The sequence below is a fragment of the Petromyzon marinus genome, unplaced genomic scaffold, assembly GCF_048934315.1.
Source record: "Petromyzon marinus isolate PM22_M1 ecotype Great Lakes invasive population unplaced genomic scaffold, UKy_Petmar_22M1.pri1.0 PM_G_Scaffold_47, whole genome shotgun sequence".
NCBI lineage: Eukaryota > Metazoa > Chordata > Hyperoartia > Petromyzontiformes > Petromyzontidae > Petromyzon > Petromyzon marinus.
Window position 1 is genome coordinate 1320225 of NW_027422999.1, and position 26970 is coordinate 1347194.

General features: G+C 49.1%; 3 protein-coding genes across 3 annotated transcripts in view; 2 read left to right on the forward strand and 1 right to left on the reverse strand.

Moving 5' to 3' along the window:
* LOC142917354 (uncharacterized) overlaps nt 1-26970 on the forward strand; it is a 661949-nt gene that overhangs the window by 626665 nt on the left and 8314 nt on the right. The gene's annotated exons all lie outside the window — the stretch shown is intronic.
* LOC142917372 (uncharacterized) lies at nt 9500-12743 on the forward strand. The gene is made up of 2 exons (XM_076062013.1): nt 9500-9579; nt 10345-12743. Exons 1-2 carry the CDS (start codon nt 9526-9528, stop codon nt 11500-11502), a joined length of 1212 nt encoding a protein of 403 aa, XP_075918128.1. The 5' UTR covers nt 9500-9525; the 3' UTR covers nt 11503-12743.
* LOC142917345 (uncharacterized) lies at nt 21607-24005 on the reverse strand. The gene is made up of 3 exons (XM_076061980.1): nt 23197-24005; nt 22169-23028; nt 21607-21633 (listed from the first exon to the last, which is right to left on the reverse strand). The coding sequence occupies exons 1-3, from the start codon at nt 23993-23995 to the stop codon at nt 21607-21609; spliced, it is 1686 nt and encodes a 561-aa protein (XP_075918095.1). The 5' UTR covers nt 23996-24005.

Here is a 26970-nt window from a genome sequence, read left to right on the forward strand (position 1 = left end):
AATCGTCACTAATTGGCGGTGACGTCACCACGACGCATGTGCCAGGCTCACGTGGTTAGCAGTAATTAATTAATTAAGCCCCTCTCCACCTTCAATTAATTAACCCCTCCACCTTCAATTGATTACCGCTAACCACGTGAGCCTGGCACAAGCGTCGTGGTGACGTCACCGCCAATTAGTGGCGATTGTTGTGAGTGAGTGGCTGGGTGAGTGGCTGGGTGAGCGAGCAGGTGAGTGAGTGGGTGAGTGGCTGGGTGAGCGAGCGGGTGAGTGAGTGGGTGAGTGGCTGAGAGAGTGGGTGAGTGAGTGGGTGAGCGTGTGGGCAACTGGGTGAGTGGGTGGGTGAGTGGGTGGTGAGTGTGTGAGCGACTGGGTTAGTGTGTGGGTGGGTGAGTGAGTGGGTGAGTGAGTGTGTGAGGTGAGTGTGTGAGCGACTGGGTGAGTGAGTGTGTGGGTGGGTGAGTGAGTGAGTGGGTGAATGAGTGAGTGTGTGAGGTGAGTGTGTGGGCGACTGGGTGAGTGGGTGGGTGAGTGGGTGGTGAGTGTGTGAGCGACTGGCTGAGTGAGTGTGTAGGTGAGTGGGTGAGTGAGTGAGTGTGTGAGGTGAGTGTGTGAGCGACTGGGTGAGCGACTAGGTGAGTGTGTAGGTGGATGAGTAGGTGGGTGACTGTGTGAGTGAGTGAGCAACTGGGTGAGCAACTGGGTGAGTGAGTGTGTGAGGTGAGTGTGTTGGCGACTGGGTGAGTGGGTGGGTGAGTGATTGGGTGAGTGGGTGGGTGAGTGGGTGGTGAGTGTGTGAGCGACTGGGTGAGTGAGTGTGTGGGTGAGTGGGTGAGTGAGTGAGTGTGTGAGGTGAGTGTGTGAGCAACTAGGTGAGCGACTAGGTGAGTGTGTGGGTGGATGAGTGGGTGGGTGACTGTGTGAGTGAGTGAGCAACTGGGTGAGCAACTGGGTGAGTGAGTGGGTGTGTGAGTGATTGTGTGTGCGACTGGGTGAGTGAGTGGGTGGGTGTGTGAGCGAATGGGTGAGTGTGTGAGTGAGTGAGCGACTGGGTGAGTGTGTGGGTGGGTGAGTGGGGTAGATGAGTATGTGAGCGACTGGACGAGTGAGTGTATGAGTGGTTGGGTGAGTGTGTGGGTGGGTGAGTGGTTGAGTGAGTGGGCGAGTCAGTGAGCAAGTGAGTGGGTGAGTGAGTGGGTGAGCCAGCAGGTGAGTGATTGGGTGAGTGGCTGAGTGAGTGGGTGAGTAAATGGGTGGGTGAATGTGTGAGTGACTCGGTGAGTGAGTGGATGAGTGAGGAGGGGTACTGCGGAGGGTGGGGGGGTGTACAGGGGGTGAGGGGTAATGATTATTATACAAGGCGGTCCAAAAGTTAGGACACAGTTTCTTGGGTTTCTCTTTAAGTTCATTGTCATTTTTCGAGTTTATAAAGTTTAACACGTAGGCTTTCGCGACCAATATTCATAATAAAGGTTTTTGGGTTAGATCGCGTTATTTATAAATGTGTCGTAACCCTCCACCACCCGACACGGCCAATCAGCAAAAAAAGTGTCACGTTGACAAAAGACAAATAGTTCACTACTTTAGCCCACCGGTGTGTTAAAGAGTGAATCCACAACATTTACAGTTTGAGTAGTGTGACGTTTCGCTGGTAATTACATCCAGCATCATCGGGCAATTCGCCAGAATGGTAAAGCCCTCTCCACTTGCTCCCGGTCTTAAATAGAGCAGCAGCAGGGTGACGTCATCATTTAACTCATATCAGGTGCAGTGATTTGAGGCGGAGGGGGGGGTATTGTAATTATATAATCGAATAGTAATCAGTCAATGGTTATGATTAGTAATGAGTTGTAGATTAGTAATTAGTTGTAATGTGTTAGTGATTATATGCTATGTTAGTAATCCGTTAATTAGTATGTGTTTCCCCTATAAGGAATTGTAATATGTATTATTTAATAATACGCTTCCAGGCCGCACTAAGCCTGTAGCTTTTAGAGCGATTAAAGTTATTTTTATTCCTCTCAATTTCAATGGATTCTCTAATTAGTCTTTGCCAGTAATAATTAGTTTTACACAACACTTCAACGTTATCAAAATGAATTGAGTGTCCTTGTTGACAAGCATGTTCTGCCACTGCCGACAGTTGTGTTTGAGATAATTTAATATTTCTCTGATGTTCTTTTAGTCTTACGCTGATGTTACGTCCCGTCTGTCCAATATAGCATCTGCTACATAAACAATCCGATATACACCTTCTGTTGATAATTTAGGTAATGCGTCTTTAGTGCAAGATACTAGTTTTTGAATTTTGTGTACTGTACCAAATCTTACTGTAATGTTTTGCTTTTGCAAAACACGGGCTAATTTGTCAGTTACTCCTGAGATATATGGAATTTTTATTGTTTTAACAATCTGATCGCTTTCAGCAGTATTGCTTTGCGATCGTGATTTGGCATTCAGTGCTCTGTTGATTTGAGCATTATTGTAGCCATTCTGTCGTAGTGCGTCTTTAACATGTGTAGAGGTGTTAACTACGCGCTGTTGCGTAACCTGCGTTGCCACCAGGGCGGTGCAGCATTACCCCTGGGTACAACGGTTGGGGTCAGTCGAGGTGAAACGGATCGTGGCCAGGGTTTGGGGCGAACCAATCAGACAGTTCCACGTGGGAATGTGTGATTGGTTCTGCCTGGCCACGAAGGGGTATAAGACGGGTGACCCAACGGACCTCGGGGAGTTCTCTCCCTGCACGAAGACAGAAGACTGGGCTGAAGCCTAGCTAGGACCCTGGACCAGCCTCCCAGCCCTTCTAAGGGCTAAGGCTCGGCATACCCAGTGGTCAGGACCCACCGGGCCAGCGGTGGGTCAGATAGCCTCCCCTAGGTCCTAGCCGGAGGACTAGGATAGCGGTAGACGTGTGAGTCCCGCCAAGTCCGGAGGTTGTACCTCCTTAGGTATCAAGGAGGTTAGCGGTAGACGTGTGAGTCCCGCCAGGTTCGGAGGCTGTACCTCCCTAGGGTATCGGGTGAGGGGACCGAATATCCCTCTGTGTGTGTTAAGCGTTGTATAAGGAAATAATACAATAAACAGAGTGTGCCTCCTAAAGAAGTCTGCTCGTCCTTACAACACTACAACTGGAGTCAGAAGTGGTTGGAAATGGAAACCAGAAGTTCAGCCCACGCGCGGAGCCAGAACGAAGATAACGCTGTCTCACCTCCAAGCACCGCCAGCTCCGCTGAAAACGCTGCCGTGTTGACGGCCGCCCAGCCACCGGTTGAGCAGCCGGTTGCTCCCCCTGCCATGGGGGACGGACTCAGGGCAGCACACGGCCGTCTCGCTCAACTCCTACACACCGCGGCCTCCATTCTCGAAGAGATCAACTTGGAGGTTGCGGGCGGGCCGAGTCAGCCGCCGGCGGACGTTCCCGCCATCGGCCGGGGCAGACATTTTGATTTTCCCGCCGGGGAACCACGTGATTCCGCCGGAAGTGGAAGCCAGGGGCATCCTGGGAACGCGGGGGGCCAATCACAACCCGCAACGTCATCAGCACGCGACGTGTGGATTCAAGTTCCTCAGCGGACGCCGCGTCATCACTGTACCGACACGGTACAGTAGACTCTATCGGCCGGGAAATCGCCGATCTCCGGCTCGAGACGGTACAAGCTGAGGGGGAGACGACGTCCGCCCTCCAACAACGCCTGCCCATCTTCCGAGAATTCACATCTGAAGGGGGCGACTGGGCGGCGTTCCAGCGTCGCTTCCTGAGCCACCAAGAGATGGTGGGCTGGTCGGACGCACAGGCGCTCCGAGCACTACCGGCCACTTTGGATGACGACGCTCTCGCCTCGCTCCTCACCATCCCCAGGCAACAAAGGGCGACTCTTCAATCGGCCCTCCGACGGATGTCCGACGTGTACGGGCCTCCATCCGACGTCCGCAGCCGATTTTACGACAGGCGACGCCGCCCTAAAGAGTCTCCGTTGGCATTCCGGACCGCTCTACTGGCGATGGCAAGAGCGGGTTACCCTCGCATGGACGACGAGGCCATCGATGCCATCGTTCTCCAGAAGATGCTGGAGCTGGCGCGCGAGCTGCGCATCGTCATCCAAGCGGTGGACGACGACAGTATGTGCTCGCTACGAGCCGCTCGGTGCATCCACGCACATCTGCTGCTCCACACGGAATCGACCATCGCCGCCTCGGCTTCGACGTCGGAGCCTGCCAGCAGGGACGCCGAGTTCTCCCCCGACCGGGCCTTCATGGCGACCAGGTCAACGGGCCGGCGATCGTCCGACCACGCTGGTCGCCGCAACGACCAGCAGCGGGGACGGCCTGCTCCACGCGGCGACGTGACGTGCTTCAACTGTGGCCGACGAGGCCACATCTCCTCTGACTGCCGTGCGCCTCAACGACGCCCCTCCGCATCCCGGGGCCAGGACTACAGGACGTCCACGGCATCGCGGCAAAACCAGGCAAGTCGCGACGCCTCTCACGCTCGGCCCTCATTCACACCATACACACTGCAACGCACCATAAGAAGGGCTCGCGATTCGGCGTGTGATGGGGGGTATTCTGGCGTTTGTTCGCGGCCACTCGGACATGGGCAGTGGTCTGAGTTGGCCCATAGGGTAGTCGCGGCGACGGCAGGTTCGTCCGTGGTTGTCGGATCAATCGAGGGTGTGGAATTTCGCGTGTTGGTCGATACTGGTGCGTCGGCTACGATCATTTCGGATCTGATTTACAATATACTGCCCGTACGATGCCGCCCCTTGGAACGGGTTTCTATCCTGTGTTTCGCCGCTAATGGCAGTTCACTTGGCATTATTGGGCAAATTCGGGCGCAAATTTCCATTGGAGACATTAAATTAGCAGGGCCTATTTTGGTCTCTTCTTCCCTCGCCGTGCCGTGTTTGTTAGGCACTGATTTTCTCACGAAAATGCCTATTAAGATCCTTGTAGATCAAGGCTGCATCGAACTCCCGTCGGGTCGACGGATGGCGTTCTTGCCCACACCCTCACATCTGCGCATGGCTAGTGCCTCGGTGCAGGCGTTTGTTGCGAGCACAGTCCGCATTCCGCCAGTGACACAAATGCTCGTGCCCTTGCAACTTAAAAAACCGCTAGCCCCGGAGGCCTCGGCACATGGCATTTTGCTGGGGCCTTCAAACGCAGCTGCTAAGGGGTTAGATTTGGTGGCTGCACAGACCCTCGTAGCAGCCGACAGGGAGCCGTTCTTGCAGGTTTTGAATGTCGGATTGTCCACAACCGTCATTCCGCAAGGAACTGTGCTCGCTCACGCGACCCCGGTGCCGTTGGGGACCGGAGTCGCGGGACACGTGCATGCCACGCCGCAGGTCCTACCTCCTTCCGAATCGGATGAGAGATGGTTGGACGCGCTCTGCACAGACACGGGTGATCTGTCTCATTCGCAGCGATTTAAATTGCGCGCTCTTCTGCGAGAATTTTCCGATGTCTTTAGTAAATCTAAATTTGATATTGGCTGCACCAAGCTGCTGCGTCACCACATTGATACTGGTGACGCTGCCCCGATTCGATAAAACCCGTTTCGGCTTAGCCCGGCGGAGAAACAGCATGTTAAATTGGCTGTGGATGACATGCTGAAGGCCGATATAATTTCTCCCTCCACTAGTCCCTGGGGTGCTCCAATAGTGCTGGTCAAAAAGCACGATGGCAGTCTCCGTTTTTGCGTTGATTTTCGGCGCCTAAATAAAATCTCGGTAGCGGACGCCTACCCTCTCCCTCGTATGGACGAGTCATTGGATGCCCTGGCAGGGGCGCACTATTTTTCCACCTTGGACCTTCTGTCGGGGTTTTGGCAACTCCCCCTCGACGAATCGTCAAAACCTAAGACTGCTTTTCGGACACCACAGGGCCTTTTCGAGTTTAATAGATTGTCCATGGGTCTCCACTCGGCCCCAGCGACGTTCCAGAGGCTCATGGAGCTGGTCCTCGCTGGGCTCCAGTGGGACTCATGTCTCATTTATCTTGACGACGTCATCGTCTTTAGCCGCACGTTCGGCGAACACATCGAACGGTTGCGTGCTGTCTTCTTGAAAATGCGGGCCGCTAACTTGAAATTCAAGCCGCAGAAGTGTCACCTTCTGCGTGAGTCTGTGCGCTATCTGGGCCACATAGTTAGCCGCTCGGGCATCTCTACCGACCCTGAAAAAACCAAATGTGTTCAACATTGGCCGACCCCTACATCTGCGGGCGATGTTCGTAGTTTAATTGGTTTTGCGTCGTACTACCGCCGGTTTGTTGCTGGCTTCGCGACGATTGCCAAGCCGCTCCACGCCCTTACGTCAAAAGGGGTGGCGTTTCATTGGGGGGACGCAGAACAGGCTGCGTTCGACTCCTTGCGGAACGCGCTCGTGACGGCACCGTCCCTTGCGCACCCCGATTTTTCCGTGCCATTCGTGTTGGACACCGACGCTAGCAATACGGGGATTGGGGGTGTTCTGTCCCAAAAAGTTGATGGCATTGAAAGGGTTGTTGCCTATGGTAGCAGAGTCTTGTCTCTTGCTGAACAAAGATACTGTGTGACCAGACGTGAGCTGCTGGCCATTGTTTTTTTTATTCAGCAATACAGGCCGTACCTGTATGGTCAGCATTTTACCGTGCGATCTGATCATTCGGCTTTACAGTACGCTCTGCGGGTTGACCAACCGTCCGGGCAGCTTTCTCGGTGGCTCGAAGTCCTTCAGGACTACGATTTCAATGTCACTTACCGTAGGGGTGCACAACACACGAATGCCGATGCGTTGTCTCGCCTTCCGCCGGCTCAAAAATGTGCGTGTTTTTTGGGCTCGGGCCGTTGTAAGCCGCCACTGCCTGCGCAGGTCGCGCCTCTCACAACGGTGTCAGCCGCACTTCCCGCCGCCTCAGCGCCGATGTTGGATCATGCAGATCCAATGGCCAGTGACGATTTGCTGGGGCTAACTTTGGCCGAATGGGGTTGGCACCAGGGCGAGGACATGTCGTTATTGAGGTTGCGTCGCCACGCGAATAATGCGGTTCCAAGACAGGGCAAATTTAATTCATTTGTCATGAAGCGCGGCTTGTTGATGCATTGGGATGCTGACTCGTGTCAACATAAAATCGTCGTGCCATCCGCCTTGCGATGCAAGGCCGTATGGGCGGCGCATGAGCGTTTATTGCACCTGGGTGTTCATAAGACCATTGGGTTGTTGCGGTTGCAATTTTTCTGGCCGGGCATGCTGCGCGACGTCACTGACATTTTGCTGGGATGCACCCATTGTGCGCAACGTAAACCGCCGGCTAAACCGGCATGCCCACCCCTGCAACCCATTTCGGTCTCTCGTATAAATGAGTTGGTGGCTCTCGATATTTTGGGCCCTTTTCCTACTACGCCACGGGGTAATAAGTACCTTCTGGTTGGGGTAGAGTATTTTACACGGTGGCCTATGGCCTGGGCCCTCCCCAACCAGTCGGCGGCGGCCGTTGTGGACGCCTTTGTTCAAGGCTACGTCCTGGACAAGGGCGCACCAGAACGGTTGCTGACCGATCAGGGAAGAAATTTTTCAGGAGCCTTGCTGACTGATGTGTGCCGCCTGTTGGGCACTAAGAAAGTGCGCACTTCGCCCTACCATCCCCAGACCGACGGCATGGTGGAGCGCCTTCATAGAACTCTCACCGCTATGTTATGCCATCAGGTCGATGAATCCCACCTCGATTGGGACTTGCAGGTTCCGGGGGTCCTCGCCGCATACCGTATGGCACCTCACGCGGCGACGGGATTTTCCCCGTTCTTTCTAATGTACGGCAGGGATGCCTTTCCTCCCGCCGACGTTCGGCTGGAAATCGAACAGCCACCGCAAAAGTCAAAGCTCGTTGACCACTTGCGATTCAACCTCCGTAAGTTGGCCGAGGCACGGGAGGCCGCCATTGAAAATTCGGCTTCCCGCCAACGGGCGAATTTGCGACTGCGGGACCATCGGTCGTACACGCATCGGTCGGCACCGGGAGACAGGGCATGGCTCCACTGCCCCCAGGTGCCGGTGTCCACGTCGGCCAAACTCCTCAGACCATGGCGAGGCCCGGTTGAGGTAGTGGAAGTCCTGCGTCCCCAATGTGTTAAAATTAGCTGGGGACGGCGTCGCTGGTGCGTTCACCCCTCTCGGTTAAAACCCTTCGTCACGCCACGCGTCCCTCCACAACACACACGACATGGGGGCCGAGTGTGCGACGCGTCCGACGAGCCGGATGTTGCCCCGTTGGTGCCTAACCCACAGCGCAGGCGTGTCATTCCTCCTGCAGATGACGCGGGAGTGACGGCTCCATGCAGGCCACGTTCGGCCTCAATGGACCGTGGAGCAGTAGGTGTCCCCGTGGAGATGCCTAAAGGCCCACCGGATGCTCTGGCTCATCCTCCTCCTTCCCTTGTGCCGCCGACAAAGCCTGCCATCCCCTACGATGGCCCCGCGAAACGCACGCGCGCGAAATCTCGCCGGTTGTTATGTTTTTTTTGGCATGTCTTGTGCCTTGTACATACGTTATGTTGTTAAGGGGGGGTATTTATAGGGGTTTAATTGTTCTTGTTGTTCGTGAGGCACACTCACAATTCTACTGTTGGTAATTTCGGAGTTTCCCATTGTTGCAGCCGGGACGGCTGGAGCTTCCGAAGGAGGGGGTGATGTAGAGGTGTTAACTAAGCGCTGTTGCGTAACCTGCGTTGCCACCAGGGCGGTGCAGCATTACCCCTGGGTACAACGGTTGGGGTCAGTCGAGGTGAAACGGATCGTGGCCAGGGTTTGGTGCGAACCAATCAGACGGTTCCACGTGGGAATGTATGATTGGTTCTACCTGGCCACGAAGGGGTATAAGACGGGTGACCCAACGGACCTCGGGGAGTTCTCTCCCTGCACGAAGACAGAAGACTGGGCTGAAGCCTAGCTAGGACCCTGGACCAGCCTTCCAGCCCTTCTAAGGGCTAAGGCTCGGCATACCCAGTGGTCAGGAGCCACCGGGCCAGCGGTGGGTCAGATAGCCTCCCCTAGGTCCTAGCCGGAGGACTAGGATAGCGGTAGACGTGTGAGTCCCGCCAAGTCCGGAGGTTGTACCTCCTTAGGTATCAAGGAGGTTAGCGGTAGACGTGTGAGTCCCGCCAGGTCCGGAGGCTGTACCTCCCTAGGGTATCGGGTGAGGGGACCGAATATCCCTCTGTGTGTGTTAAGCGTTGTATAAGGAAATAATACAATAAACAGAGTGTGCCTCCTAAAGAAGTCTGCTCGTCCTTACAACACTACACATTTAATAGTCTCAGCATGCCCACAAAAAAAATGACTTGTAAAGTTTTACTGCTACGTGATGAATATTTCTCAATAGCAGGTCCTATTGTGTGCTAAGAGGTAATTACAGGGATCTTAAAATTAGTTCTGTGAAACTCCATGTCCTTCGTTCTCTAATTCATTACTCGTCCTTTGAATTAATTTTCTGTTCTTCGTAGGCCGGGAGTCGTCTTGCCAGTCGACCTCATGGGGGGACATTATGGATAATGTGGACCCTTTCCCAGGCCAAGGTTACAAGCATCGCTCCCCAAAGGTGTGTATGGGATCTGTGGGGTCAAACACACAACATTCTCTCCAAAACTAGCACACTGTGTCATCACACCATCACACCAAAATATCACTAAACCATCTCTCCACATCACCTTTCTCATCACACCACACCACCATCATTTAAATACTCCATCATAGAGCCTCATCATGTCTCTATACCATCACAAGACACCATCTCTCTAGAACATTCCACTACTTCACTTCTTCATAAAACAACACCATCTCCCGACACCATCACCCAATCTCTCGACCATCCCACTCATGCAAGCACTTGAAGTGGTCATTTATTAACAATGAAGACAGAATGATATAAATCAGTCACATTAATTATTTATGTTAGTTGATTGGAAGTTGCCATTCCAGTTGCCCACTATGGGCACTGCAGTGAAATTTGTCGTCATTATGGGCTTCCAGATCGTTAAACTGGAACATTATGTGGAAACTATTGCCAGTGATGATTGTTGCCAACATATATCAAATCTTCACAGTCGATCACAGCCTTAAGTGCATGTATGGGGTTTGTGAGGATATTTGAGGATGTAACATGGATTTTGATTCTGTAGGGGTTTGGGATATTTAGACGTTAGGGCTACACGTACAATGTGATCAAAGTATTGATGGATAAGGCCTTATGTTAACATCAGGTTTGAATGAGTGAACGTGGATGTCTGCATCTGTACACAGATGTGTGAGTATGTATTTGCATGTGCATGTCTGAATATTCCTGTGGTTATCTTTGCTTGAACAGAAGATAATCGGGGAGTTGAAAGACTTCCACAGGGTGAAGCATCTCCAGGAGGAGAAGGACCTTGCAACGGAGAAACGCCTCATGGTAGAGGAGCGCCTATTTGAGGTGCAGTGGCTTGCCAGGGTGAAGTGCCGCAAAGAGGAGAAGTGCTTCCGAGACTATCTCCTCAAGAGGCGCCTCGTTAAAGGGAAGTGCTTCACGGATGCGAAGCGTCTTTGCGAAATGAAGCATCTTGAAGAGAACCGTCTGGAGGAGGATGAGGAGAAGAAGTGTCTCACCAACATGAAGAGCGTCAAGGAGGAGAAGCGCCTCTTGGAGGAGAAGCACCTTGAGGAGGAACAGTGCCACGTCAGGACTGCTACCACCACCGCCGCCACCAACACCACCGCCACCACTACTGCCTCCGCCACCACTGATTCTGCTACCTTTGCCGCGACCGCTGACACCACTGCCACCACCACGGCCACCGCTGCCGCCATCGCCACCAGTGACACCACCGCCACCACCGCCACCACTGCCACTGACACCACCGCCACCACCGCCAGTGACGCCACCACCACAGCCACTACCGCCATCACCGCCACCTCCACTACTACCGCCACTGACACAACCGCCACCATCACTGCCACCACCGCGGCAACCACCACTTCTGCTACCACCACCGCTACTGACACCACTGCCAACCCCACCACCACCACCACCACTGTCACCGATAGCACCGACACTACCAACACAACCAACACCCCTGCCGCTACCGCCACCACAGCCGCCACCGCCGCCACTGCCACCTCTGCCACCTCTGCCACCACCGCCATCACCGCCACCACCGTGGCAAACACCACCACCACGGCTACCACCGCTATCACCTTCACCACCTCCGCCACCACTGCTGTCACCGCCACCACCGAGGACCAGGAGGTTGAGGAGGATGAGAAGGAGAGAATGGAGAAAACAGAGAAGGGGGAGAAGATGTTGGTGGAGGATGAAGAGGAGTTGGAGGAGGACGAGACAAAGGAGGAGATGGAGGAGGTGCAGATGGTGGAGGTGGTGATGCAATTAAAGAAGAGGAAGCGAGGGGGCCTCGCTCGCGTGGCGAGAGCAATCACCTCACTCCTCCGCCGCGTGCTGCTTTGTGGTACAACATCCACCACTCAGTAGGGGTGATAGTGGTCGTCGTGGATTGGTGCGAACCATGACGACTATCATCATACTACCCACCCACCTTGTGATACTTGCGGGCTTCTGAATAAAATACGTTCCAGTTGTATTACCACTGCAGTGGCATTTCGGCATGAAGCATGGTGGTAGAGTAGACGTGAAGTTTAACGTCATTGTGTAACGACAAAGTAAAGACTCAGAGTGAGCGTACATCCACTGTCATTACGACCCACGTGTAGTGATACACTCAGCGACACTAGGAGTAGGAGGCAATCTGTTTATTATAGCCTGCACAGGGTACAAGGGGTAACTACACTTTCAGTCAAGACAGCTAACAGACTGCCTGACTGACAACGCCGAGGAGGTGAAGGTGGCGACGAAGACTCCAGCAGCCCGACAGGATTCCACTCCAAGCAACAGCGATGAACCTTCGCTAGGGGTCCCCTTTTATCCTCCCAGCGTGGCCTCGCTCCGCTCTCGGCCACGCCCCCCTACTAGAAACTACTCGCAGGTTCCTGGGCTTACCTCACGTGCCCCCTCTATCACCTTTCCCCTACATCCCTCTGTCTGCCTATCACGTGACCTGCAGCGAGACTGGGCTGCTGCAACTGCAGATCCCCTTCTCTGTCAGCAACCCACGCCATGCTACATAGTGACCCATTCCATGTCACTACACATGAACAGGACAGCTGACATGTTATCATGTAAAGCAACCATAAACACATGAAAATACCTAGGTTTACAATTTTTGAGAAAACCACTATAGACACAATATACATAGACGTCAAATGTTGGGAACAGGAGACAATCAGTTGTTTTAATTGTCATTTGAATTCAGCACGTCAAAATCCATAACAAACATCACATTTCATCTCTGAAATAAATGACGTCTAAAAAACAAGTGGACCAGTGTGATCATCAACACCCATCATCAGCATCAATACCCATCATCACAAACACCCATCACCAGTCTTCATCACCACCACCACCCAGCCATCATTACCACCACACATCATCATCACAACCCACCAAAATCGCCACCCATTATAATACTCACCACCCATAATCACCACCACCCATTATCATTACCACCACCCATCACCATCATCACACACCATCACCCATCATCACCACCACTACCCAACCATCATAACCAAAATCCATTACTTGTGTAGTGGGTTCACGGAACACGGAGACGGTGGAGTAGAGGCAGCACTGTTTTATTCAACTTAACGGGTTACACAGGAAGGGGTAACGGCCCCTTCACCCGTATACACTCTGGGACATCCCCTAGGCTATCTAGCCTAATTCCTATACTCCCAGTTCCTCCAGCTACAGGCGCTAGAGGAGGCTATCTGATCTGGCCCTGGTCAAGCAAGGTCACGGCACCCCACCAACCAGACCGGACCTTAAAAGGGCTCTGGCTCTGAGGCTCTGGAGCCGCACCACTGGCTTACCCTGCTGGCCCTCAAAAGGACAGCGGTCAGGGAAGTCCCAGGGTCTTTCTAGCCGGCCTTCCTTCTTCACTGGTTCTTCATTCTTGGCCCCAACACACTGCCCCGAGTTCTCTGGCTCCCCGCCCTTTATACCCATACACCACTGAGGGCGGGGCTATAGCGGACGTGGTTGTAGCCACCAACATGTGGCTGTGTGTTACCTTCCCACACTGTGTTTCCTTCCCACAACACCCCTACATCTGCAAGTGCTGCCTGGGTTGATTCAATGTGCCATGGCTCGGGTATGCGGTTTTCCAGAGGTGTGTGTGGCGGTACAAGGACAAATATATAATGAGAGTTGTTTTGGGAAATGGTCCTTCTTCAGACCACATACAAATGTTGGAGAGACAAGATATTCAGGTGTTTTATTCTTAGCTCTTTCGGTAAAGTCATGTTGAAGGGAAACAATAAAACAATAAAATATATATAAAACAATAAAATTTCTCACGACGTTTCGACCATAACACAAACGGTCGTCATCAGGTGTGTCAGTTCACATTAATTTATTTATTTTCAAACGGTGTATTTATTATAATTTAAAAAACGTCAGCGCCACGCGCAGCGATTTGGCAATTTATTTAGAAGGACTAGTCCATCTATGTTCTGAAAAGAGGAGGGGGGAGACGAAAAATTAATGTATGCTGTCTGAAAGCCACCGTAAGCGTGAACAATCAATTAAGACCTGAAATGGTTTATCAAATCTTTCCAATGATTGCTAAGCCAGAATCCATCTTCTCGGTTGAAATTGTCTCTGTACTTGTATATGTGGATAGCCTCATGAACGAATCTCTCATGGTAGCCAGATGGCTTACAAAGAACCTCTGTCTTGGAAAAGTCAATGTCATGTGAGCCTACTAAATTATAACAATGATCTGCCACGGCCGAGGTGTTGGTCCTACCGTGTTTAAGGTCTGCTTTGTGTTCACGAATGCGGTCCGAGACATGGCGTTTGGTTTCTCCAATGTAACTACTACCACAGAGGCAACTTAGTTTGTAGACACCAGGGTACTGTATGTCCGGAATCACATCTTTTACAGACGGAACCAGATCACGGATTTTATGTAATGTGTTGAAACGGATCTGGATCTTGTGTTTATTCAAGATTTTGGAGATCTTTTTTGTGATCCCCACAATGTAGGGTAAAGTGATGGTTTTGAAAGGCTCCTCAAGAGGGTCCTTCTTCATGGTTTGAGTGATAGCTTTGCGGATTGTATAGTCGGAGTAACCATTAGCCTTAAGAGCTTGGTGTACGTGCTTAAGTTCACTGCCTATGTGTTCCTGGTCGGATATGCATTGGGCTCTATAGTATAGAGTCTTGATGAGGGAGTTCTTCTGGGATGGATGGTGGTGGGAATCCGGTTTCAAGTAAGCATCCGTATGGGTAGCTTTCCTGTAGACAGAGTGGCTCATTGAACCATCAGGTCTCTTTTTTATTAGGACATCCAAAAAAGGTAGCTTGCCATCTTTTTCGACTTCCATGGTAAATCTGCTGGCTGGGTGTATGGAATTGATGTGGTCGAAGAATTGGTTTAGAGCAGGCCGGCCATGTGGCCAGATGACAAAAGTGTCATCCACGTACCTTTTCCATAAGGTTGGGCGCAGAGTGGCAGTCTGGATGGCGTCAGTCTCAAATTTCTCCATGAAAATGTTAGCTATAACCGGAGATGGGGGGGAGCCCATTGGGGTGCCCTCAGTTTGTTTGTAGAAAGTTCCATTCCAAGTGAAGTATGTATTGGTTAAACAGTGTCTCACCAGGGGGGGTACCTCAGTGTTTAGTTCTTGATGAACCAAGTCTTCAATGATTGCGATGGTGTCAGGTACAGGAACCTTGGTGAATAAGGAAACTACATCAAAACTGACAAGCAGGTCGTCTGGGGACAGGGAAATACCTTTGATTGTCGATACCAGGTGAGTAGAATTTTGTACCGCAGAGGTGGTTTTTCCAGTGAAAGGATGCAGGATTTCAGACAAAAAACGAGCCAGTTTGTAGGTGGGGGAGTTGATAGTAGAGACGATGGGACGAAGGGGTGTATCTACTTTATGTATTTTTGGTAAGCCGTATAATCTTGGTGAGCCACTCTGTCTACAGGAAAGCTACCCATACGGATGCTTATCTGAAACCGGATTCCCACCACCATCCATCACAGAAGAATTCTCTCATCAAGACTCTGTACCATAGAGCCCAATGCATATCCGACCAGGAACACATAGGCAGTGAACTCAAGCACGTACACCAAGCTCTTAAGGCTAATGGTTACTCCGACTATACAATCCGCAAAGCTATAACTCAAACCATGAAGGACCCTCTTGAGGAGCATTTCAAAACCATAACTTTACCCTACATTGCGGGGATCACAAAAAAAATCTCCAAAATCTTGAATAAACGCAAGATCCAGGTCCGTTTCAGCACATTACATAAAATACGTGATCTGGTTCCGTCTGTAAAAGATGTGATTCTGGACATACAGTACCCTGGTGTCTACAAACTAAGTTGCCTCTGTGGTAGTAGTTACATTGGAGAAACCAAACGCCATGTCTCGGACCGCATTCGTGAACACAAAGCAGACCTTAAACACGGTAGGACCAACACCTCGGCCGTGGCAGATCATTGTTATAATTCAGTAGGCTCACATGACATTGACTTTTCCAAGACAAAGGTTCTTTGTAAGCCATCTGGCTACCATGAGAGATTCGTTCATGAGGCTATCAACATATACAAGCACAGAGACAATTTCAACCGAGAAGATGGATTCTGGCTTAGCAATCATTGGAAAGATTGATAAACCATTTCAGGTCTTGATTGTTCACGCTTACAGTGGCTTTCAGACAGCATACATTAATTTTTCGTCTCCCCCTCCTCTTTTCAGAACATAGATGGACTAGTCCTTCTAAATAAACTGCCAAATCGCTGCGCGTGGCGCTGTTTTTTAATTTTTATAGAAAAAATACACCGTTTAAAAATAAATAAATTACTGCTAACCGACACACCTTATGACGACCGTTTGTGTTATGGTCGAAACGTCGTGAGAATTTTTATTGTTTTATATATTTTATTGTTTCCCTTCAATGTGACTTTACCGAAAGAGCTAAGAATATGGATTACTGCAGTCACGAAAGCTTTAAATCAAAAGATATTCAGGTGATTTGCCTCCTTCACAACACTGCCATTCTACTCTACTGCCCCAATGATCCAGTGTGATCATCAACACCCATCATCAGCATCAATACCCATCATCGCCAACCATCATGATCACCATCATCACCACCCATCATCAAAACCACCCATCACCAGCCTTCACCACCACCACCCATCACCAGTCATCATCACCACCACCCATCATCATTACGACCACCACCAATCAACATCATCACACACCATCACCCATCATCACCACCACCACCACCCAGCCATCATAACCACCATACATCATCATCACAACCCACCACAATCACCACCCATCATAATACTTACCACCACCCATCACCATCATCACACACCATTACGCATCATCACCACCAATACCCAACCATCATAACCAACACCCATTACCCATCATCATCAACACCACCACCCACCAATCACCACCACTACCCACCACCACTACCCACCAACCACCACCAACAACAACCACCCACCAACCACCACCAACCAACCACCACCAACCACAAACACCACCCACCAAGCCCCACCACCCACCAACCACCATCACCTACCAACCACCACCACCCACCAACCACCACTACCCACCAACCACCACTACTCACCAACCACCCACCAACCACCACCACCAACAACCACCACCCACCAACCACCACCAACCAACCACAGCCACTAACCACCAACACCACCCAGCAACCAATACCACTACCAACCACAAGCACCCACCAACCACCACCCACCAACCACTACCACCCCCCATCAACCAACCACCACCGCCCATCAACCACCACCGCCAACCAACCACAACCACCACCCACCACCACTATCTACCAACCACCACCATACACCACCAACCACCAACCACCAACCACCACCAACCAACCACCACAAACAACCACAAACACCACCCACCAATCACCACAACCCACAAACCACTAACATCAACCAACCAGAACCACCACCACCCACCAACAACCACCGACACAAACCAACCACAACCACCCACCAACCACAACCACTCACCACCACAACCCACCAACGACCATCACCCACCACCACCTACCAACCACCAATACCCACCAACCACCACAATCACCCATAAACCACCAAAACCATCCATCACCACCACCACCCACAAACCTCTATCACCACCCACAAACCACCGCAACCCACCACCATCACCCACCATCGACCACCACCACCAACCACAACCACCCACAAACCACCCACCACCACCAACCACCACAACCCACCACCGCCACCCACCATCACCACCACCACCAACCAGCCACCACCAACTACCACCCACTACCCACTAACCCCCACCACCAACCACAACCACCCAACAACCACCACAACCGACCACCCACTACCACCACCACCACCACCCACCAACTCCACCACCTACCAACCAACACAAAACAAACACCATCACCCACCAACCACAACGAACCACTAACCACAACTACCCACCAACGACAACCACCCACCACAACCAACCAACCAACCACCCCCACTACAACCAAAACCCACCAACCAATCACCACCACCCACCAATCTCCACCACCCACCCAAAAACCACCACCACCACCACCCAACAACCAACACCATCAATACATATCCGTGTGAAGAACGGGTACAACGGCTATCTTAAATATGAAGCAGAAATTACATCAGTTTGTTTGTGTGAAGCAGCAAAAACCGCTCCAACGCTGAGGTCTGGCGTCATGAAATTTTCACAGCTTATGCTGTCTGGAATTTCTAAGTGAACGCCACTATTTTCAGCTCGCCACGTCATTCCCCTCCCGAGTGGCCAAAATCGACCTTGCGTAGAAGTGAATTAAGGTTAAATTTCCTTGAGTGAAAACATCCGATTTAGGTAACTTAATTTGTTTCGGATTTTTTCCTTCGTGCGAGCATCAACATTTACGGGTTTTTCAGTGAAATATAAGGGAATATGAAATGTTTCCAAGACAAGAATCCAAATCCCGGGCGAAGCCGGGTAGTGAAGCTAGTTACTAATAAACCCCAAGGATCCGATCGAAATTAGAGATTTTGATCGGATCGTTGGGGAGGAACGTGCCACCCCACCCCCAATGGCTCCACCACTGTCACGCACTGGCATGGTTCACAGGTGGTGGTGTGTCCAGACCCACGCCTGGCCACCTTCACCTGCTCAGTATTAATGCTTCCTCACTCCACCAAGTAATTCATTGAGGATAAATCAACACAGCCGAGGCTGCGTGTCTCTCTCACTCTCCCCGTGGTCGCATGGATTTCCTTCCTGATCCCCGGGTTTCCCCTCCACATGTAGAGAGTGAACACCGCCACGCATCTAGAGTGAACACCGCCACGCGTCTAGAGTGAACACCGCCACACGTCTAGAGTGAACACCGCCACACGTCTAGAGTGAACACCGCCACGCGTCTAGAGTGAACACCGCCACACGTCTAGATTGAACACCGCCACGCTGTTGACAAGCTCCACCTTGTTGTTGTTGTGGGCAGGTCGCTTCTGAAAACAAGAGCGGTTTGAGCAGCTCAACGTGGGCGTGGCCTGGTAAAAAAATATAAAAAATACAACTGTGAATATTTAAAACAAAACAAAGTTACAGAGTAGCGAGCCAGGTGAAGAGAAATTTAAACTAAAGCAAGATACTCTTCGGTTATTTCGGTAAAGTCACGTAGAAAAAATAAATAAATTAAATAATAGTTTCAGTTTCACTTTATTTGGTATAGCCCTGTGAGCCATTCGGCTCTTGAATCAGGTGCAATCACAACAAACAAAAAAATAAAACGTGAACAAGAAAACATCTTGAAGTGACTATGTGACTTTGCAAACAGAATTCCAGGGAAAAACAGCAAAATATTCCACAATAAGCACCGTACACCATCGCTGTGTGCAAATAGCATACGACGTTTCGATTGCAACACAAGCAATCATCATCAGGTACAAGTGAAAAAGAGAGAACAAACCTAGAAAACTTAGAAACGTAATGCAATACAACACAGAGAGTCGGCTAACGTAACAGTCAACAACACCCCAGCTGGTTGATAACGTTCTTCCAAAGATTGCTCAATTTGAGAGAGAGACAAAACACAGACACGGAGACACATAGACAGAGAGAGATAACACAGAGACACACAGAGAGAGATACACGCATAGGCACACAGAGATACAATGCCTCTGTGTCGAGGCCTTAAATAGAGAGAGAGGGGGGTAGAGAAATGAGCAAGTCAATGCAAGGCCGTAGTCATGGAGTCAACATTGGGGGGGACCAAATCTTCCAGGGGGTCTGGGAACCCCCCCCCAGAAAAAAATGTAAATTTGAAAACTAATGTCCTGCCATTTCCTGCGTAAAATATTAACAAATTTCACTAACACATGGGATGGATTGTTTATTTGATACAATCATGTCTAATATTGTATTGTATTACATTGCTCAGTTTTTTTACTTTTCTTGTTTCATAGTATGTAATGGCAGAGATTAGGGATTCATAAAGTACAGCGCAATCATATAAACAGAAATCTATGCATTGTTATATGAAGACAAGTCCAGATTTTGTGGCCAAGGTTTAGAAAATTGTTGTTTTTATTAACATAGCATAGCAATTATTATTTGGAAAACATTTTTATAGCAATATTATATAGCAATATATAGCAATATTATATAGCAATATATTGGGGGGGGGGATATTTTGAGCATATTTGATAATTGGGAGGGTTGTGTCCCCCAATATATATAATAATTATTATAATATATTATAATTACGGCCTTGTGTCAATGAGAGATTTGGAGCTTTGGTAACTGCAGTAAATAATAACACGAGGACACAGAGAGAGAGAGAAAGCACACTTAATCAAACAAACTGAGTACAATTACGAAATCTAATGCAATGCAACACAGAGAGTCGGTCAACACACAAATAAAGCATAGCCTGGTTGATTACTTTCTTACAAAGATTGCTCAACTAAGCAAGAGAATTGAAGCAAACGCGATCAGGCGAGGGCAGGAGGCAAGATCCCACGTGGCTAGGCCCCGCGCTGTAAAGTTCCAACCTGGACATCGCTTCCATGCTCGCTGATACTCAATTGACATCCCTACGAGAGAGATAGCGAGGCTCTACCTCGGTAAACAACAACAACCACCACAACCACAACAACCACCACCACCACCACAACCGCGCTGAGAATTTCTCACCTCGGATTTCAGTTCACGCGCGAAGCGGCAGCTTCCTGTTTCCTCGTGACGTCACGCAGCAGCAGGTGGCTTGACGTCACTTCCGGGCTACGCGCGGTGCAGTCACCGCGCGTAGCTTTGCCCAAATAAGGATTGGCACCGGAACAGAAATCGGCAGCGGCCGAACGAAGGTGACGTCACGCTCAACAGAGAGCGGTGGTCGCGGGGTGGGCGACATGACGTCACTAGCAAGGCCCACCGCCCCCTGGCGTTTGACGCCGATGAGGGTCACGCTGAGCAGTGACGTTAGAGAGCAGGGGTCAGAGTTCAAGTTTGTTGACAGAAGGGGAGCGGCAGTGACGTGGTGAGCGCTGCGCTCCCGACCAGCCGAGTTCCATTCCCGCTCGTGGCCAACACCGCCAGTGACGATTTTCTGAACCGGTCCTGAGCCTCCCCTACGTCGACTCAGCCTCAAACGAGTACCCGGTGCGGTGTGTAAACATCGCCACTAGGGAGACAAAAATGCAAAAATGCATTTCAAATGTAGTCTCTTAAATTACCTCCTTGCTATGAAGCAGATCAACAGACACAACATCTTTCATTTATCGATCTCTCCACGAAACAAAGGAATGTTTTACACAAACTATAACTAGCACAGCCTTCTGAGAGTGCATTATTGATTCAGTGCAAGCCACCTGTGGACCCTTATTGGTGCACAGCGTCTCAAAAGCAGCCGGGCTGCTTCAACCGATAGTTTCGGACATCCAGACGTTAATCAGCAAAGAGCATTTCTAGACCTAGTTAGACAAAATCTACATCAACACGTAATACAAAATTATAATTCGTGTTGTAGAGAATGTATCTCCTCTACGTGTAACTTTTGAGTGGTATGCCTTGTCACTGATGAATGATACAAGTGTGCTCCCTATTTCCAAGACAATGAGTTGCTCCAGAGGGAGATGCTTCCTGAAAACACAAAAACACACTTTGACCTGTATCACAAGAAGAATGAGTCTCACCCGAGTTATCTGTACAGGTTACTTCTAAAAGACACACTTTGTCCTAACATCACTTAATCAATGTTTGACCCTTATAGACAAAATGTTTTTAACAAGACGATATTTGAAAAAATACACACCGTCTGCTTAACAGTGTATGTACAACATACTATTGCGCCATTCAAAACGAGGCCATTGCATGCTGGCGTCTGGGTCAAAATTGAGCAAATTCCAAACATTACCTACAAACTCCACAACTGAGATGGCACGTCAGTGATCGCCCCCTACTGACAGGCTCTTGTCCACATGCAGGCCAGTGCAGGGCCACCACCTTGTGCCACACAGGGGCAGCTGCTACTTGGGGGTGCTCTTCGAGTGTTTGAGACGAGATACGATACAAAACTCCGAATTGCCAGAGGCGATGAAGCAAGCACCATATAAATGGAATTATTAGAACCTTGTGAATGCTTGGGAGCTTATTGGCTCTCGCTCCTGGTTAGAGATCTACCCAACCCACAGGTCCACAAAGACTGGCTGCTCTTACCCTGCAGGTTGCACCTAGGAATTGAGTGTTCAACTTCACATTCTTGTCATTAAAGGCCTGTGACAAAGGTGCATCTATTGGAGCGACATCGTCTCAAGCTTACACATCTACCGGGTCTCCATTTGACTTTGTATTGTCTCGGAGGAAGTCCACCCACACCTCCACTTCCACAAACTGCTGGGAATTGCCTCGCTCTGCCTTGCAGTTAGAATTCTCCTCCTGCTTCACGTTGCCTCCATCGATGTGAAGGTCCGATATAGGAGTTGAATCTTCATCTTCACATTTTACCTTCACTTCTTCGCTCTTCACCATCACTTCTTCACATTTCACCTTCACTTCTTGACTCTTCACCATCACTTCTTCACATTTCACCTTCACTTCTTCATATTTCACCTCGATACCTTTAAAAGTGTCCAAGCTGGGATTTTCTTCCGTTTCTTGTTTCATGAGGAATGGGCTCATTGCGGCACTTTGACTTTCACAAGCTGATTTCAGACTCCACTCCTTGTGGATCTTCTGATGCTTGTGTGTTCTCTGGTGTACATGAAGAGTTGGTGACTGTGCAAACGCCATCCCACACACACTGCACTTGAAGGGTTTCTCTCCTGTGTGTGTTCTCTGGTGTGTTACAAGAGTAGATGAATGTGCAAACACCTTCCCACACACACTGCACTTGAAGGGTTTCTCTCCCGTGTTTGTTCTCTGGTGTGTTTTAAGAGCAAATGAATCTGAAAATGTCTTCCCACACACAGTGCACTTGAAGGGTTTCTCTCCCGTGTGTGTTCTCTGGTGTGTTACAAGATTACATGACTGTGCAAACGCCATCCCGCACATCGTGCACCTGAAGGGTTTCTCTCCCGTGTGTGTTCTCTGGTGTTTTACAAGATCAGATGACTGTGCAAATGCCTTCACGCACACACTGCACTTGAAGGGTTTCTCTCCTTTGTGTGTTCTCTGGTGCTTTTTAAGAGAAGATGACCATGAAAATGTCTTCCCACACACACTGCACTTGAAGGGTTTTTCTCCCGTGTGTGTTCTCTGGTGTGTTTTAAGAGCAGATGAATTTGAAAATGCCTTTCCACACACACTGCACTTGAAGGGTTTCTCTCCTGTGTGTGTTCGCTGGTGTGTTTTAAGAGCAAATGAATCTGAAAATGTCTTCCCACACACACTGCACTTGAAGGGTTTCTCTCCCGTGCGTGTTCTCTGGTGTCTTTGAAGATGAGATGAATCTGAAAATGCCTTTCCACACACACTGCACTTGAAGGGTTTCTCTCCTGTGTGTGTTCTCTGGTGTGTTTTAAGAGCAAATGAACCTGAAAATGTCTTCCGACACACACTGCACCTGAAGGGTTTCTCTCCCGTGTGTGTTCTCTGGTGTTTTACAAGATCAGATGACTGTGCAAATGCCTTCACGCACACACTGCACTTGAAGGGTTTCTCTCTTGTGTGTGTTCTCTGGTGTTTTTTAAGAGTAGATAAATCTGAAAATGTCTTCCCACACACACTGCACTTGAAGGGTTTCTCTCCCGTGTGTGTTCTCTGGTGTGTTTTAAGAGCAAATGAATATGAAAATGTCTTCCCACACACAGTGCAATTGAAGGGTTTCTCTCCTGTGTGTGTTCTCTGGTGTGTTACAAGATTACATGACTGTGCAAACGCCATCCGGCACATCGTGCACCTGAAGGGTTTCTCTCCCGTGTGTGTTCTCTGGTGTTTTACAAGATCAGATGACTGTGCAAATGCCTTCACGCACACACTGCACTTGAAGGGTTTCTCTCCTGTGTGTGTTCTCTGGTGCTTTTTAAGAGCAGATGACCATGAAAATGCCTTCCCACACACACTGCACTTGAAGGGTTTCTCTCCCGTGTGTGTTCTCTGGTGTGTTACAAGATTACATGACTGTGTAAACGCCATCCCGCACATCGTGCACATGAAGGGTTTCTCTCCCGTGTGTGTTCTCTGGTGGTTCTGAAAAACTGATGGCCATGCAAATGCCTTGTTACACACAGTACATTTGAAGGGTTTCTCTCCCGTGTAAGTTCTCTGGTGCCGTGTCAAATTTCCAGTCATGTCCGTGCTGTATGCACGCTGGTCGCATTGTTGACTTGTCATACCGAGCTGCGCTGAGTGCCTTTGCTCCATCAGACCAATTCTGCAGAGGAAGCGTCAGCTGCAGACAGAAAAAAAGAATATCCACACCATCTACACGTCAGGCACAGAGGAATGCACACGTGACTTACATGTCTATACTTATTAATATATTCATGATGTAGTGAAAAAGTTTCCCAAATTCATCAGATTTGATGAACGTGCAAATGCCTTCACGCACACACTGCAACTTGAAGGGTTTATCTCCCGTGTGTGTTCTCTGGTGTACTTTAAGATGTGGTGACTGTGCAAACGCCTTCACGTACAGAGTGCACCTGAAGGGTTTCTCTCCACGGGCTGCTATGGCACACAATGAGAGGGAAAATGTCATTAATATGCCTGGAAGCCTTCATATCTTCAAGATGAATGTTAACCCAAAACTCTAAGCACAATTTCGGCTGTCTGACTACAAAATGAATATTTATGAAAACTAAATTCAGCTGACATAGCAAAGGGTTTTGAAAACAATACTATTTGTGTTTTGCAGAAATGCATGAATTAATGTTCAATCGCAACTCAGGTGTGAGTCCAGGCTCAGATGTTCTTGAATGCTGGGGATGAACAGTTCTGACTTCAGCTGAATGTGTGTGCTGTGTTCACATCCTGTTTCCATTCTTACAAAGAGTTCCAGAGGAAAACAAAAATAAACTATTGCTTTGATATAACCTCCGTGTTCAACCTAGTTAATAGACTTTACTGCAAACACAAACTTGACACTGTCACACACTGCCATGAGTAAACAGGTGGTGGTGTGACCAGCACCATGCCTGGCCACCTTCATCTGCTCAGCATTAATTCTTCCTCACTCCACCAAATAATGAATCGAGGATCATCAACATAGCCGAGGCTATCCGTGTCTCTGTCTCTCTCTCCCCGTGGTGAAGGTGTTCCCATCCACACATTCAGAGTCAACAGCGGCACGCGCTTAGCGTCTTTGACCGATAGATACATTGACGCATGTATTGTTGGTTCTTTCAGTAAAGTCACGTAGATAGAAAATAAAAATAACAGATTAAATTCAATAAGATAAAGACCACTTGTGTTGCGATCGAAACGTCGTGGGTTTTTTGCTTCATTTAAAAAAATATATATTTTCATTTTATTTTCTATCTACGTGACTTTACCGAAAGAACCAAGAATATTAATTCCTGCAGTCACCAAAGTTTTAAGTCAAAACATTCACACACGTTGACAAAGCCTCACCTTGTGTTGTTGTGGGCAGGTCGCTTCTGATAACAAGAGCGGTATAGCAGCTCAAGCGGGCTTGGCCTGGTGAAAAAAATAAAAACTGCGTGAATATTTACAATAAAACAAAGTTACAAAGTGGCGAGCCGGGTGAAGCCAAATTAAACTTAAGCGAGATAATTAAAGTAAACGCAATCAGGCGAGGGCAGGAGGCAAGGCCCTGCGTGGCTAGGCCCCGCGTTGTAAAGTTCCAACCTGGACATCGATTCCCATGCTCGCTGCTACTCAACTGACATCCCTACGAGAGAGAGAGAGGCTCTACCTTGGTAAACAACAACAACCACCACCACGACCACCACCACCACAACGATGAGAATTTCTCACCTCGGATTTCAGTGCAAGCGCGCACACGGCAGCTTCCTGTTACCTCGCGACAGCAGGAAGTAGCATGACGTCACTTCCCTTCTACGTGGTGGTGACTTTACCGACAGAACCAAGAATATAAGTGTGCTTTCTCTCTCTCTGCGTGTCCTCGTGTTATTATTATTTCCTGCAGTCACCAAAGTTCCAAATCTCTCATTGACACAAGGCCGTAATTAAAATATATAATAATTATAATATGTTATAATAATTATAATATATATTGGTGGGGGACATATCCCCCCCCCCAATAATCAAACATGCTCAAAATGTCCCCCCCAATATATTGCTATAAAAATATTTTTTTAAATAATAATTGCTATGCTATGTTAATAAAAACAACAGTTTCGCTAAACCTTGGCCACAAAATCCGGACTTGTCTTCATATAACAATGCGTAGATTTGTGTTTGTATGATTGCGTTGTACTTTATGAATCCCTAATCTCTGCCATTACATACTATGAAACAAGAAAAGTAAAAAAAATAAACAACAGAGCAATGTAATACAATACAATATTATACATTATTGTATCAAATAAAACAAAAATTCCATCCCATGTGTTAGTGAAATTTTTCAATATTTTAGGAAATGTCAGGAAATTAGTTTTCAAATTTAGATTTTTTTTTCCTGGGGGGTGGGGACCCCAGAGCCCCTGGTAGATTTGGTCCCCCCCCCAATGTTGACTCCATGGCTACGGCCTTGCATTAACTCGCGGATTTCTCTACGCCCCCTCCCCTCTCTCTCTGCCCCCCTCTCTCTATTTAAGGCCTCGACACAGAGGCGTTGTTTCTCTGTGCCTACAGTGAGGGAAAAAAGTATTTGATCCCCTGCTGATTTTGTACGTTTGCCCACTGACAAGGAAATGATCAGTCTATAATTTTAATGGTAGGTTTATTTGAACAGTGAGAGACAGAATAACAACAAGAAAATCCAGATAAACGCATGTCAAAAATTTTATAAATTGATTTGCATTTTAATGAGGGAAATAAGTATTTGACCCCCTCTCAATCGGAAAGATGTCTGGCTCCCAGGTGTCTTTTATACAGGTAACGAGCTGAGATTAGGAGCATAATCTTAAAGGGTGTGCTCCTAATCTCAGCTTGTTACCTGTATAAAAGACACCTGTCCACAGAAGCAATCAATCAATCAGATCCCAAACTCTCCACCATGGCCAAGACCAAAGAGCTCTCCAAGGATGTCAGGGACAAGATTGTAGACCTACACAAGGCTGGAATGGGCTACAAGACCATTGCCAAGCAGCTTGGTGAGAAGGTGACAACAGTTGGTGCGATTATTCGCAAATGGAAGAAACGCAAAAAAACTGTCAATCTCC